The sequence below is a fragment of the Entelurus aequoreus genome, linkage group LG08 (genome assembly GCF_033978785.1).
Source record: "Entelurus aequoreus isolate RoL-2023_Sb linkage group LG08, RoL_Eaeq_v1.1, whole genome shotgun sequence".
NCBI lineage: Eukaryota > Metazoa > Chordata > Actinopteri > Syngnathiformes > Syngnathidae > Entelurus > Entelurus aequoreus.
In genome coordinates this window covers 82,346,547-82,363,127 of record NC_084738.1, presented here as the reverse complement: position 1 = coordinate 82,363,127, position 16,581 = coordinate 82,346,547, and the positions used below count along the sequence as shown (strand labels likewise).

Here is a 16,581-nt window from a genome sequence, read left to right as displayed (position 1 = left end):
TTCCCAAACGTTTACTTAGTGTTGTTAAAAGGAAAGGCCATGTAACACAGTGGTAAAAATGCCCTTTCCCAACTACTTTGGCACGTGTTGCAGCCATGAAATTCTAAATTAATGATTATTTACACAAAAAAAAGAAGTTTCTCAGTGTGAACATGAAATATCTTGTCTTTGCAGTCTATTCAATTGAATATAAGTTGAAAAGGATTTGCAAATCATTGTATTCTGTTTTTATTTACCATTTAAACAACGTGACAACTTCACTGCTTTTGGGGTTTGTAGCATGTTTACACTAACATAATTATAAAACAGAGTTTTTGGACCATTGGGTGTCTTCCTTGGGGACATTTGCTGATGACGTCCCAGAAGACCAACATGTGAGACAAAATGTGTCCCAACACTTCTGTCCAGTCAGTCCAGGAGGACATGTTGCATTGTTTACGTTGTTCCTAGTTATGTAAACATGTTGCATTGTTTACGTTGTTCCTAGTTATGTAAACATGTTGCATTGTTTACGTTGTTCCTAGTTATGTAAACATGTTGCATTGTTTACGTTGTTCCTAGTTATGTAAACATGTTGCATTGTTTACGTTGTTCCTAGTTATGTAAACATGTTGCATTGTTTACGTTGTTCCTAGTTATGTAAACATGTTGCATTGTTTACGTTGTTCCTAGTTATGTAAACATGTTGCATTGTTTACGTTGTTCCTAGTTATGTAAACATGTTGCATTGTTTACGTTGTTCCTAGTTATGTAAACATGTTGCATTGTTTACGTTGTTCCTAGTTATGTAAACATGTTGCATTGTTTACGTTGTTCCTAGTTATGTAAACATGTTGCATTGTTTACGTTGTTCCTAGTTATGTAAACATGTTTCAGTACGCAGGCCTCTTCCTGTTGCTCTGCCGCTGAGCTGTGATTGGATAAGACAAATGTTAAAAGTAGCAATGAAATTCTTCAAACTCCCACAGATTCTGTCCTCAAATGTCCTCAACCATGTTGTTTTAGGAGGACTCTCCTGGACGCGTGCTTCCCCTGTGGCGATACGTTGGAAAGAAGAAAAGTGCTCTCACATGTGGACACTTTGGAGCCATCACACCACAGATAGGCTCTTTTTGCCCGTTTTCACATCATTATCACATTTAAGTGCTTTTTAAGTGCTGTTGTTGTACGAGATGGCGGTAAATACACCTAGACCCAAATATCATTGAAAACAATTAAGAAAAAAACTCAAGAGTGAACACTAGTATTTTACTGTAAATGATTTCAAATAAAATATATTTATATGTATATAAATTATTTTAAATATAAATTAATAAAATGTTCGCTAAATACTTCTAAAACTACATATTGTTATAAAAAAATTTAAAAAAAATACCAATTTAAATGAATAAATACACATTCATATAAAAATGGTGTACTGGAACTCCAAATTGTCTCCTATTTTTGTTCTTTCAGATTTGTAAATATTTTAAATTATATATTTATATAATTGATATATAATTAAATATGTATATATTTTATATATAATATATTATTAAATATTTAATGATATATATTTAAATATATATGTTAGAAAATATATATATATTTATAATGTTATACTATACTTATAATCTATATATGTTAAAATATATATATATTTTTATAATGTTATAACACTATATTTATAATGTAATCTATATATTTATAATTGTATGTATGTATACATTTCTAAATAATTTATAATTATATTTGTATAATGTTATGATACATATATATATATATAATATATTTTTATAATGTTATGATACTATATAATCTAATCTATATTTATAATTGTATGTATGTATAAAATTCTAAATAATTTATAATTATAATTGTATAATGTTATGATACATATACCTGTATATATGTATAATATATTTTTAAAATGTTATGATAGTATATTTATAATCTAATCTATATATTTATTAATTGTATGTACATATACAATTCTAAATAATTTATAATTATATTTGTATAATATGATACATACATACATAATCTAAATTAATAATATAATAATAATCTAATCTATATATTTTTTTATTTTTTTTAATTGTATGTATGTATAAAATTCTAAATAATGTATAATTATATTTGTATAATGTTATGATACATATATACATAATCTAAATTAATAATATAATAATAATATTCTAATCTATACATATTTATATATTTTTGAAATTATATGTATGTATAAAATTCTAAATAATACGATATGATTCAATTCAGAAATTGATTCTCGATTTAAACCGTTTTCACATATTATTTGGCATCTGGAATTAGAATAAAACCTTTCTCAAAACTGGTTCTAGGTTACATAAGTATGATGACAAAATTGTTTGACAAAAAACCCAAACATGAATCAATTTAGAATCAGAATAAATTGATTCTCATGTAAAAAAAAAAGTGTTTTTTTTAGCATCCTATTACTCTGAATTGTATTGGATATTATACTGTATCATATTATATAATATACTCATGTCATATAAATTACAATTACGATACAAATAAAACATGTAACAACTCTTTTTGTTTAATTATTTTTTTTTTTTAAATATTTTTTTCCCTGACACTTAAATGAAATACCTCAAAACTATTATTATAATACATTGAGGTGATTATATCTAAATGTGTACATAATGATCGGTTCTGGGCTTGACCATGGTACATTCATTTCCACCAAAGAGGAATTATTCATTACAAATCAAATATTTCCATAACTGGAGCATAAAAAAACTGTTAATGATGTTTGTATTTATTATGAGAGCCCTCTAGACATGAAATATTACTCATACAGTCAACTTTATATAGTGTGGAAATACTGTGTTGACTACAATACTGATGTAGTGTTGATAGAACATTTTCAATCTGCTGAAAAAGAGTGAGTAGAGCAGCAGTTATTATAATAATATTATTTATTTACGTCGCCATCGCTCTGAATGTTGTTTTGGATCTTTTTCAGGTTGAATCAAAGTCTCACTGGACGGGATCTTGCAGTGAATATGACAGGAAAGGTGACGTCATCCCAAAAGAATGTTGAGTCCGACCCTGATTGGGCCCCATTTTGAGTAGGGGGATGGGGGGGGGGCGGGACCCTGCAGGACATCCCGGGGAAGAAGCGGCGGCGGCAGAACACAGTCGGGTCCGCTACGTGCCGCTCAGCCACACTTTGTCCAGGCTCCTTTCTTCCAGCCGCAGGATGTCTACTGACTTCTCAAGATCTTTCCAGAACCTTCTGCTTCTGTTGTGTGCTGCCTCGGCTGCTGGAGGGAACAGTGAGTCACCTTTACCTTCATTTCACCCATTCATAGTACACTCAAGTATCACCTCAGAAAACACTTTAATGACAACATTAAGATACAGTAGTGTAGTAGACCTGAGTATTCATCAAGTACCACCATAATGACAACATTAAAATACAGTAGTGTAGTAGACCTAAGTATTCATTAAGTACCACCATAATGACAACATTAAAATACAGTAGTGTAGTAGACCTAAGTATTCATCAAGTACCACCATAATGACAACATTAAAATACAGTAGTGTAGTAGACCTAAGTATTCATCAAGTACCACCATAATGACAACATTAAATACAGTAGTGTAGTAGACCTAAGTATTCATCAAGTACCACCATAATGACAACATTAAAATACAGTAGTGTAGTAGACCTAAGTATTCATCAAGTACCACCATAATGACAACATTAAAATACAGTAGTGTAGTAGACCTAAGTATTCATCAAGTACCACCATAATGACAACATTAAAATACAGTAGTGTAGTAGACCTAAGTATTCATCAAGTACCACCATAATGACAACATTAAAATACAGTAGTGTAGTAGACCTAAGTATTCAAAACATTGATTGATTGATTGATCAAGTACCACCATAATGACAACATTAAAATACAGTAGTGTAGTAGACCTAAGTATTCATCAAGTACCACCATAATGACAACATTAAAATAAGGTAGTGTAGTAGACCTAAGTATTCATCAAGTACCACCATAATGACAACATTAAATACAGTAGTGTAGTAGACCTAAGTATTCATCAAGTACCACCATAATGACAACATTAAAATACAGTAGTGTAGTAGACCTAAGTATTCATCAAGTACCACCATAATGACAACATTAAAATACAGTAGCGTAGTAGACCTAAGTATTCATCAAGTACCACCATAATGACAACATTAAATACAGTAGTGTAGTAGACCTAAGTATTCATCAAGTACCACCATAATGACAACATTAAAATACAGTAGTGTAGTAGACCTAAGTATTCATTAAGTACCACCATAATGACAACATGAAAATACAGTAGCGTAGTAGACCTAAGTATTCATTAAGTACCACCATAATGACAACATTAAAATACAGTAGTGTAGTAGACCAAAGTATTCATTAAGTACCACCATAATGACAACATTAAAATACAGTAGTGTAGTAGACCTAAGTATTCATTAAGTACCACCATAATGACGAAATAAAATACAGTAGTGTAGTAGACCTAAGTATTCATCAAGTACCACCATAATGACAACATTAAAATACAGTAGCGTAGTAGACCTAAGTATTCATCAAGTACCACCATAATGACAACATTAAAATACAGTAGTGTAGTAGACCTAAGTATTCATCAAGTACCACCATAATGACAACATTAAAATACAGTAGCGTAGTAGACCTAAGTATTCATTAAGTACCACCATAATGACAACATTAAAATACAGTAGCGTAGTAGACCTAAGTATTCATTAAGTACCACCATAATGACAAAATAAAATACAGTAGTGTAGTAGACCTAAGTATTCATTAAGTACCACCATAATGACAACATTAAAATACAGTAGCGTAGTAGACCTAAGTATTCATTAAGTACCACCATAATGACAAAATAAAATACAGTAGTGTAGTAGACCTAAGTATTCATCAAGTACCACCATAATGACAACATTAAAATACAGTAGTGTAGTAGACCTAAGTATTCATCAAGTACCACCATAATGACAACATTAAAATACAGTAGCGTAGTAGACCTAAGTATTCATTAAGTACCACCATAATGACAACATTAAAATACAGTAGTGTAGTAGACCTAAGTATTCATCAAGTACCAACATAATGACAACATTAAATACAGTAGTGTAGTAGACCTAAGTATTCATCAAGTACCACCATAATGACAACATTAAAATACAGTAGCGTAGTAGACCTAAGTATTCATCAAGTACCACCATAATGACAACATTAAATACAGTAGTGTAGTAGACCTAAGTATTCATTAAGTACCACCATAATGACAACATTAAAATACAGTAGCGTAGTAGACCTAAGTATTCATTAAGTACCACCATAATGACAACATTAAAATACAGTAGTGTAGTAGACCTAAGTATTCATTAAGTACCACCATAATGACAAAATAAAATACAGTAGTGTAGTAGACCTAAGTATTCATCAAGTACCACCATAATGACAACATTAAAATACAGTAGTGTAGTAGACCTAAGTATTCATTAAGTACCACCATAATGACAAAATAAAATACAGTAGTGTAGTAGACCTAAGTATTCATCAAGTACCACCATAATGACAACATTAAAATACAGTAGTGTAGTAGACCTAAGTATTCATTAAGTACCACCATAATGACAACATTAAATACAGTAGTGTAGTAGACCTAAGTATTCATTAAGTACCACCATAATGACAACATTAAAATACAGTAGTGTAGTAGACCTAAGTATTCATTAAGTACCACCATAATGACAACATTAAATACAGTAGTGTAGTAGACCTAAGTATTCATCAAGTACCACCATAATGACAACATTAAAATACAGTAGCGTAGTAGACCTAAGTATTCATTAAGTACCACCATAATGACAACATTAAATACAGTAGTGTAGTAGACCTAAGTATTCATCAAGTACCACCATAATGACAACATTAAAATACAGTAGCGTAGTAGACCTAAGTATTCATCAAGTACCACCATAATGACAACATTAAATACAGTAGTGTAGTAGACCTAAGTATTCATTAAGTACCACCATAATGACAACATTAAAATACAGTAGCGTAGTAGACCTAAGTATTCATTAAGTACCACCATAATGACAACATTAAAATACAGTAGTGTAGTAGACCTAAGTATTCATTAAGTACCACCATAATGACAAAATAAAATACAGTAGTGTAGTAGACCTAAGTATTCATCAAGTACCACCATAATGACAACATTAAAATACAGTAGTGTAGTAGACCTAAGTATTCATCAAGTACCACCATAATGACATAAAAAATTCAGTGGAGTAATATTTGTTGCTTCAAAACTCAGGAAGTTTGACACGGGTCACATGACTGCAGACTCCACACCTCATTGGCTGGTTCTGAGACAGGATCGACTGAGTCAGTCTTAGTTTACCGGAAGTGAGTTCTGAGTTTTGAAGCATCAAATATTTTTGCACTGATTTTTATTTTTAACAATAAACACATTTGTATTCAATCAAACTGCCAGCATACTTTATGTACCAAACATTCTTCCATCAATTCAGTGTCCAAAAGAAGCCTCCATAGTAAAGACACAAAGTACATGTTGGAATTAACAGATGTGTTTACAGCTAAAAGCATACACACATGTATCTATGTAGGAAATACTGCACTAACTATAAGTACACAACTTGTACTATGTAAGCATAGTACATACTTTTGAAACTTGCAAAGCTGGAACATTCCCTGACAGAGAGACTTACAGTGAAGTATTCCACTCTGTACTCCCTTTTAAAGACATCACTTTTTGTCCAAAAGTCTAAGAGATATCTCAAGTTCCCTCTGCTCAGTCTAATTGGACACTCACTGCTTTTCTGACTGGCATATATATATATATATATATATATATATATATATATATATATATATATATATATATATATATATATATATATATATATATATATATATATATATATATATATATATATATATATATATATATATATATAAAAGCAGTGAAGTTGTCACGTTGTGTAAATGGTAAATAAAAACAGAATACAATGATTTGCCTTCCAACTTATATTCAATTGAATAATTTAATGTTGGAACTAAGAAACTTCATTTTTGTTGTTGTTGCAAATAATAATTAAAGGCCTACTGAAATGAATTTTTTTTATTTAAACGGGGATAGCAGATCTATTCTATGTGTCATACTTGATCATTTCGCGATATTGCCATATTTTTGCTGAAAGGATTTAGTATAGAACAACGACGATAAAGATTGCAACTTTTGGTATCTGATAAAAAAAAGGCTTGCACCTACCGGAAGTAGCGTGACGTAGTCAGTTGAACATATACGCAAAGTTCCCTATTGTTTACAATGATGGCCGCATGAAGTGAGAGAGATTCGGACCGAGAAAGCGACAATTTCCCCATTAATTTGAGCGAGGATGAAAGATTTGTGGATGAGTAAAGTGCAAGTGAAGGACTAGTGGGGAGTTGAAGCTATTCAGATAGGGAAGATGCTGTGAGAGCCGGGGGTGACCTGATATTCAGCTGGGAATGACTACAACAGTAAATAAACACAAGACATATATATACTCTATTAGCCACAACACAACCAGGCTTATATTTAATATGCCACAAATTAATCCTGCATAAAAACACCTGCGTGTTTGTTATGCTAGCTCCTAGCTCCTCTGCTAGCTCCTAGCTCCATAGAACACGCCAATACAATTCAAACACCTGATCAACACACACAATCACTCAGCCCAAAAGACCGTTTACCTAACCCAAGGTTCATAAAGCTTATATATTTTTAAAAAGTTACGTACGTGACGCGCACATACGGTCAAGTTATCGAATGTTTAGCAGCCAAGGCTGCATACTCACGGTACCTGATATTCAGCTGGGAATGACTACAACAGTAAATAAACACAAGACATATATATACTCTATTAGCCACAACACAACCAGGCTTATATTTAATATGCCACAAATTAATCCTGCATAATAACACCTGCGTGTTTGTTATGCTAGCTCCTAGCTCCTCTGCTAGCTCCTAGCTCCATAGAACACGCCAATACAATTCAAACACCCGATCAACACACACAATCACTCAGCCCAAAAGACCGTTCACCTAACCCAAGGTTCATAAAGCTTATATATTTTTAAAAAGTTACGTACGTGACGCGCACTTACGGTACGGTACGTGTTATGCTAGCTCCTAGCTCCTCTGCTAGCTCCTAGCTCCATAGAACACGCCAATACAATTCAAACACATGATCAACACACACAATCACTCAGCCCAAAAGACCGTTCACCTAACCCAAGGTTCATAAAGCTTATATATTTTAAAAAAGTTACGTACATACGCAAAAAAAAGCCAAAGCTGCATACTCACAGTAGCACGTCTGCGTCTTTGTCATCCAAATCAAAGTAATCCTGGTAAGAGTCTGTGTTGTCCCAGTTCTCTACAGGCGTCTGTGTATCCAAATCAAAAGTCCTCCTGGTTAGAGTCTCTGTTATCCGAGTTCTTCCATCTTGACTGCATCTTTCGGGAATGTAAACAAAGAAGCGCCGGCTGTGTACTGTTGTGGCTGACTACGTTCGAAAAATACGTCCATTTCGCACCGACAACTTTCTTCTTTGCTTGCTTGGCTTCCTTCTCCATAATGCAATGAACATGATTGAAACAGATTCACGAACACAGATGTCCAGAATACTGTGGAATTATGAAATGAAAACAGCTTTTTCGTATCGGCTTCAATGTGGAAGGCATACCCGTGTTCGTCGGGCTACGTCACGCGCATACGTCATCCTCAGAGGCGTTTCGAACCGGAAGTTTAGCGGCAAATTTAAAATGTCACTTTATAAGTTAACCCGGCCGTATTGGCATGTGTTATAATGTTAAGATTTCATCATTGATATATAAACTATCAGACTGCGTGGTCGGTAGTAGTGGGTTTCAGTAGGCCTTTAACTTAGAATTTCATGGCAGCAACACATTGCAATAAAGTTGTCACAGGGACAGGGAATTCTTTCCCATTCTTGCTTGATGTACAGCTTAAGTTGTTCAACAGTCCGGGGGTCTCCGTTGTGCTATTTTAGGCTTCATAATGCGCCACACATTTTCAATGGGAGACAGGTCTGGACTACAGGCAGGCCAGTCTAGTACCCGCACTCTTTTACTATGAAGCCACGCTGTTGTAACACGTGGCTTGGCATTGTCTTGCTGAAATAAGCAGGGGCGTCCATGGTAACGTTGCTTGGATGGCGACATATGTTGCTCCAAAACCTGTATGTACCTTTCAGCATTAATGGTGCCTACACAGATGTGTAAGTTACCCATGTCTTGGGCACTAATACACCCCCATACCATCACACATGCTGGCTTTTACACTTTGCGCCTATAACAATCCGGATGGTTCTTTTCCTCTTTGGTCCGGAGGACACGACGTCCACAGTTTCCAAAAACTATTTGAAATGTGGACTCGTCAGACCACAGAACACTTTTCCACTTTGCATCAGTCCATCTTAGAGGAGCTCGGGCCCAGCGAAGTTGGCGGCGTTTCTGGGTGTTGTTGATAAATGACTTTGGCTTTGCATAGGAGAGTTTTAACTTGCACTTACAGATGTAGCGACCAACTGTAGTTACTGACAGTGGTTTTCTGAAGTGTTCCTGAGCCCATGTGGTGATATCCTTTACACACTGATGTCGCTTTTTGATGCAGTACCGCCTGAGGGATCCAAGGTCCGTAATATCATGGCTTACGTGCAGTGATTTCTCCAGATTCTCTGAACCTTTTGATGATATTACAGGGCGTAGATGGTGAAATCCCTAAATTCCTTGCAATAGCTGGTTGAGAAATGTTGTTCTTAAACAATTTGCTCAGGCATTTGTTGACAAAGTGGTGACCCTCGCCCCATCCTTGTTTGTGAACGACTGAGCATTTCATGGCAGCTGCTTTTATAGCCAATCATGGCACCCACCTGTTCCCAATTAGCCTGTTCACCTGTGGGATGTTCCAAATAAGTGTTTGATGAGCATTCCTCAACTTTCTCAGTCCTTTTTGCCACTTGTGCCAGCTTTTTTTGAAACATGTTGCAGGCATCAAATTCCAAATGAGCTAATATTTGCAAAAACAAATGAAGTTTCTCAGTGTGAACATGAAATATCTTGTCTTTGCAGTCTATTCAATTGAATATAAGTTGAAAAGGATTAACAAATCATTGTATTCTGTTTTTATTTACCATTTACACAACGTGACAACTTCACTGGGGTTAGGGTTTTGTACTTGGATCCTCCCGTGCTGCGTGATGATGCAACATCTGTGACAGTGTCAATCAAAAGTCAGCATCATTATGTTTTAAAAAGCAGGTCTGATCCAACATGTGTTGTGTTTGCAGGCAGCGCACGAGGAAGAACCTTCGCCCTCTTCGACGCGTCCTTCACAGACGAGCCCTTCCCGCTCGACCACCTCTACGACCACGACATGGACTTCCCGGCCAACCCCACCGCGAGGGCGCGCAACGCAACCGCCGCCATCTCGGAGTCGGCGCTGCAGTTCCTGACGGGCCGCGTGTCCACGCTCCTCATCCCGTCCTTCTACGCGCTGGTCTGCCTGGCGAGCATCCCCGTCAACGTCTGCGCCGCGCTGGCCTTCATCCGCCGCATCCGCCCCAAGAAGCCGGCCGCCGTCTACATGCTGAACCTGGCGTGCGCCGACCTGGTCTTCGCCTCGCTGCTGCCCTTCAAGATTGCATACCACTTCGCCGGCAACCACTGGGTGTTCGGCGAGGTCATGTGCCGCGTGGTCACCGCCGCCTTCTACTGGAACATGTACTGCTCGGTGCTGCTCATCGCCTGCATCAGCGTGGACCGCCTCCTCGCCGTGGTCTACCCCATCGACTCCCTGGCGTGGAGGAGGCCGCGCATCGCCACGGCGGCCTGCGCCGCCATGTGGACGGTGTCCCTGGCCGCCTCGGCGCCGCTGGTGGCGTCGCGGCAGACGGTGCGCCTGGAGGAGCTGGGCGTCACCACCTGCCACGACGTCCAGCCCGTGGACCGGCTCCTGGGGCACTACAAGGTCTACTTCATCACGCTGTGCTGCGCCCTCTTCCTCGGCCCCCTGCTGGTCACCGTGGGGTCCTACGCCCGCGTCATCTGGTCTCTGAGCGCCGTCGCCCGCCGCGTCCCCGCCAGTTCGCGCCGGCGGAGCAGAGCCGTGGTGATGGCGCTGACGGTGCTGGTCATGTTCCTGCTCTGCTTCGCGCCCACCAACTGCCTCCTGCTCTTCCACTACGTCCACATCCACAGGAGCGCCCAGGACGCCCCGGAAGGTTCCTACGCCGCCTACTTGGTCTTCCTGTGCTTGGGGAGCCTCAACTGCCTGCTGGACCCGCTGCTCTATTTCTTCGGCTCCTCTCAGTGCCAGAGAGAACTGCTCGGGCTGCTCAGGTGCGGCAAGGCAGCCAAGACCTTCAGCGGCTCCTCGTCCGACTCCTACAGGTCCAGCACCAGAACCTTCCTCAAGCCCGGCTCCAGGATCGACACGTCTGTCGCCAAGCAGGATTCTTTGGGCGGGCAGTACAAGAAGCTTCTGGTCTGACCTCTGAGAACCAAATGGACTTTTTGAACATTTAACCTGGAACCAGGACCAGTCCAGGTCTTGGTCTCGTCCAACGAGACCAAGGCCCACAGAAATATGACACGCTAAGTCTTACAGCAGGAGGGGGATTCATTTGTCACGGTTTACCTGACACATGAAACGTCCCAATCAGTATTTTGGTATAACTATGATATATTTTGGGGTATTAAGGTGTTATTATTCATAATCAGACCCCTCAACCTTGTCAAAAGCTCCCCAAACGTGTCCTACAAACATTATTTGTCTGTAATAGTTTTCATGTTACAGTTATGATTAATAAGACGGTAATAAGAAAAACTATAAAACATCAATAACACAAAACTATATCACTTAATAACATAAAAACTATATCACTTAATAACATAAAAACTATATCACTTAATAACAAATCTATATCACTTAACAACATAAATCTATATTACTTAATAACATAAAAACTATATCACTTAGTAACATAAATTTATATTACTTAATAAAATAAAAACTATATTACTTAATAACATAAACTCTATAATAGCTACAGACAGAGAATGTGCTGTTTTTTTAAGTGTATTTTTCAAATGTTATTTACAAAAATCCCAGAATGTTCATCAATCTGATAAAAGAAAACAGAGCAACTCCAACCTAATCCCAGCTTTACAATGTTTAAGATGGAAAAAAATACTACACTAAAAAAAAAAGAAAACCAAAAATGTATGAAAGCAACGGTATCAATAATTGTATTAATAATTGTTTAAAGTTTTTAATTTAAAAAAATTATTCTTAAAAAAATTAAATACAATTGGCAAAAAATACCCCTAAAAAAATAGCGTTTTAATCGAAAAATACATTAAAAAAAAAAAGATTTGCAAAAAAAAAAAGTTTTTTGTTTTTTTTCTTAGAATCAAATTCGAATAGTAATTAATAGCAATCGAGATTTGGGTGTGAATCAACTTTTTGAGCACCTTTCATCATATGGCGTCAAAACTGACAAAATCCCTGTGTGTAGAAACCATACTCTGCAATTAATACAAGCAACAGTATCAATAATAATATCAATAATAGTTGTTGAGTGTTTTAATCAAAAAATGTATTTAAAAAATACATTTGCAAAAAAAAAAAAAAAAGGTTTTTTTTTTGTTTTTGTTTTTTTAATTGATTTAGAATAGTAATTAATAAAAATCGAGTTTTGGGTGTGAATCAACTTAATGAGCACCGTCAAAACAGTGACAGAATTCCTGTATAAAAACCATACTCTGTAATTAATACAAGCAACAGTACCGATAATAATAATATCAATAATAGTTGTTCAGTTTTTTATAAACGAAAAATAAAATGTAAAAAAAAAAAACTTTGCACAAAAAAATTAAATTAAATTAAAAAGTGTTTGTTTTTAAGAATCGATTCAGAATAGTAATTAATGAAAATTGAGATTTGGGTGTGAATCAACTTTTTGAGCACCGTCAAAGGAGTGACAAAATCCCTGTGTGTAAAAACCGTACTCTGCAATTAAAAGCAACAGTATCAATAATAGTTGTTTAGTATTTTATTAGGAAAATAAATAAATAAATAGAAATTAGCAAAAAAAAAATATATATTTTTTTTAGGTAGAAGCTAGCACGCTGATGGCTCCTCCACGTCACATGACCGCTGGCGAGAGATGTGTGACTCCGCCCACGTGCTGTTCATCACCATGTTATGTTAGGAATCAAGCTTCCTGTTGCTATGGCAACGGCTGATCACTTTTATTAGCAGGAAATATTCCAATGACTATTCATACTGCAACTGATCCAATAATGATTATTGATACTGCAACTGATCAAATAATGATTATTGATACTGCAACTGATCAAATAATGATTTTTATATATTTTTTCTTTCTTTCTAAGAATCGATTTAGAACAGTAATTTTTTTTTTTAAATCGAGATTTGGGTGTGAATCAACTTTTTGAGCAAACCTCCCATCAAAATCCCTGCATGTAGAAACCATAATCTGCAATCAATAAAAGTAACCGTATCAATAATAATATCAATAATAGTTGTTTAGTGTTTTAATCTAAAAACATTTTTACAAATTTGCAAAAAAACGTTTAAAAAAAAAAAATCGATTTTCTTTGTTTTATAAAAAAAAATCGCGATTTGGATATGAATCCATTTTTTGGAGCACTCCTCCCATCACATGGCGCCCAAAAACCTAGCGTGTCACTCGTCTTACTCACAGTGGCCTAGTGGTTAGAGTGTCCGCCCTGAGATGGGTAGGTCGTGAGTTCAAACCCCGGCCGAGTCATACCAAAGACTATAAAAAAGCGACCCTGCTTGGGACTCAGCATCAAGGGTTGGAATTGGGGGTTAAATCAACAAACAATGATTCCCGGGCGCGGCCACCGCTGCTGCTCACTGCTCCCCTCACCTCCCAGGGGGTGAACAAGGGGATGGGTTAAATTCAGAGGACACATGTCACCACACCTCCGAAGAGCCAATCAGCGGGAACCTCGGAATCTGAAGAAAATTTGAATTTTTAGACCAAATATTAGTGTATTGTGTTGTTTTTTTAATCAGATGAATCGTGATTAATCACAGCTTTGACGCCATATAACTTACAACGTGTTTAGATCATTTTTAAAAGAAACAATAATCAACAGATTTGCTTTGCTGTTGTTATTGTCATTACTCTTTCAGAACTGTGAAATTATTGAAGCAAGCTAAAAACACCAATGAAGGATGTATTTATTTAGAATTTTTATTTTATTTTATTTTTGCACTGAGACCATTTAAGCTGCAAATGAAAGCGTCAACATTGTCAGAGAAAAGTTGTGGTGTGCACTTGTCAAACTAACACTCCTAATCTGACTTTGCACTTTGCTTTACTCGGTCAACGCGAGTTCAATAAACATTTTGAAAGCACTTAACCCCGGCGAGTAAACACCCTTATCGTCACGGAGAGATAAAGAGGGGAGCGAGCAGCGCGCCTTTGTCGCCCCCTGCGGGCCGGAGGCGGTGGTGCAATGTGGACAGGTTCTTGTGTCAGCCACTAGATGGCGACAGAACACAGTAAATATGTCGTCAACTGATACTGTATGTGTGACACTTACGTCATACGACTACTACTTACAATGTGGTGTTACCATTTATTCCAATATGATTATTATTTATTGCTGCTCATTATTCAGATAGTGAAAGTAGTTGGGGCACTGGAGTAAAATGAAGGCATGTAAACAGACGGTTCATGTGACGTCACCAAAGTGCGAAAGCCAGCTGTCGGGGGCGGACGATCCCATACCAAGTAAATACCAGGGCATTTTGGCCAACTGCCGATATTGATACAGATACTTTATATATATAGATATATACATACATTTTCTACCGCTTATTCCCTTATATATATATATATATATATATATATATATATATATATATATATATATATATATATATATATATATATATATATATATATATATATATATATATATATACATATATATATATATGTACATACATATATACTGTATATATATATATGTATGTATACATATACAGTATATATATATATATATACACACATATATATATATATATATATATATATATATATATACACACATATATATATATATATATATATATATATATATATATATATATATATATATATATATATATATATATATATATATATATACACACATATATATGTATTATACATACATACATCCATTTTCTACCGCTTGTCCCTTTTGGGGTCGCGAGGGGTGCTGGAGCCTATCTCAGCTGCATTCGGGCGGAAGGCGGGGTACACCCTGGACAAGTCGCCACCTCATCGCAGGGCCAACACAGATAGACAGACAACATTCACACTCACATTCACACACTAGGGACCATTTAGTGTTGCCAATCAACCTATCCCCAGGTATATATATATAAATATAAATATATATATATATATATATATATATATATATATATATATATATATATATATATATATATATATATATATATATATATATATATATATATATATATATATATGTATACATACATATATACACACATATATATATATATACACACACATATATATGTGTATATATATATACATACATATATTTATGTATATATATATACATATATATATGTATATATAAATATATATTTTTTGGGAAAATGTTAAAAGACTTGAATGTTCTGATTGAGTTGAAATGGTTGGTGTTGCAATTTTTAAAATCGGTCGAGAAAGGTTGAAAAAGTAACAGTTTTAATTGAAAAACCAGATTAAGAAATTCCAGGAATGAAAACGGGGAATTTTTCCAGTTCAAAAAGCAACTTTGTGATAAAACTTCCTGATTAAAAGGAATGTTTTGACGGTGGAACGGTTGAAGTGGGTTGAAAAATGTGGAAGGAGTCGTCACCAGAAAAAGGGGTGGAAAAATAAGGGAATTACCGGAATTTTTTTGAACTGGGAAAAATGATAGTTTGAATTTTCAGGACGAGTGGAATATGTTGAAGGTGGAATAGTTTGAATCGGTTGAAAAATTTGGAAATGGTTTAAGCTTGAAAAATGGCCACTTCATTTTTGAATGGGAAAAATGTCCCGGAAAACCTGGAATTCTGGGAAATGTGGAGAGTTTTTGGAATTTGTCAAGGGAAAGCCCGCGATTCCCAAATAGGCTGAACACTTTGAAGTTGGAACGCTTTGTATCGGGTGACACATGTGGAAGGTAGGGCTCCAAAATCTGGAGAAGAAGAAAGAGCATTCACACAATAATTATTATTATTATTATTATTATCATTATTATTTACCAGCGTATTTATAAATAACGTAATGACATGTAACTATTTTTTAATATTCCCTTTGCTTACATTTTTTTTTTCTGAGCAAAATAAAGTCAATGTTTCAACAAAGAAAATTAAATAATTGAG

The 16,581-nt window shown here is 35.6% G+C and overlaps 2 protein-coding genes across 6 annotated transcripts in view; both read left to right on the top strand.

Moving 5' to 3' along the window:
* Positions 1-1,415, top strand: part of LOC133656365 (synaptic vesicle glycoprotein 2C-like) — a 104,387-nt gene extending 102,972 nt beyond the window's left edge. For 4 of the 5 annotated variants that reach the window (XM_062057431.1, XM_062057430.1, XM_062057429.1 and 1 more), the window contains one exon: positions 1,006-1,415. In XM_062057431.1, coding sequence (XP_061913415.1) covers positions 1,006-1,143 — 138 coding nt within the window. In that variant the 3' untranslated portion in view covers positions 1,144-1,415. The remainder of the gene's footprint in view (positions 1-1,005) is intronic. The other variant, XM_062057434.1, reaches the window with a different exon arrangement.
* A 1,711-nt stretch (positions 1,416-3,126) lies between these two features.
* On the top strand, positions 3,127-13,023 carry LOC133656364 (proteinase-activated receptor 1-like). The gene is made up of 2 exons (XM_062057428.1): positions 3,127-3,302; positions 10,439-13,023. Exons 1-2 carry the CDS (start codon positions 3,227-3,229, stop codon positions 11,638-11,640), a joined length of 1,278 nt encoding a protein of 425 aa, XP_061913412.1. The 5' UTR covers positions 3,127-3,226; the 3' UTR covers positions 11,641-13,023.
* The last annotated feature ends 3,558 nt before the right edge of the window (positions 13,024-16,581 follow it).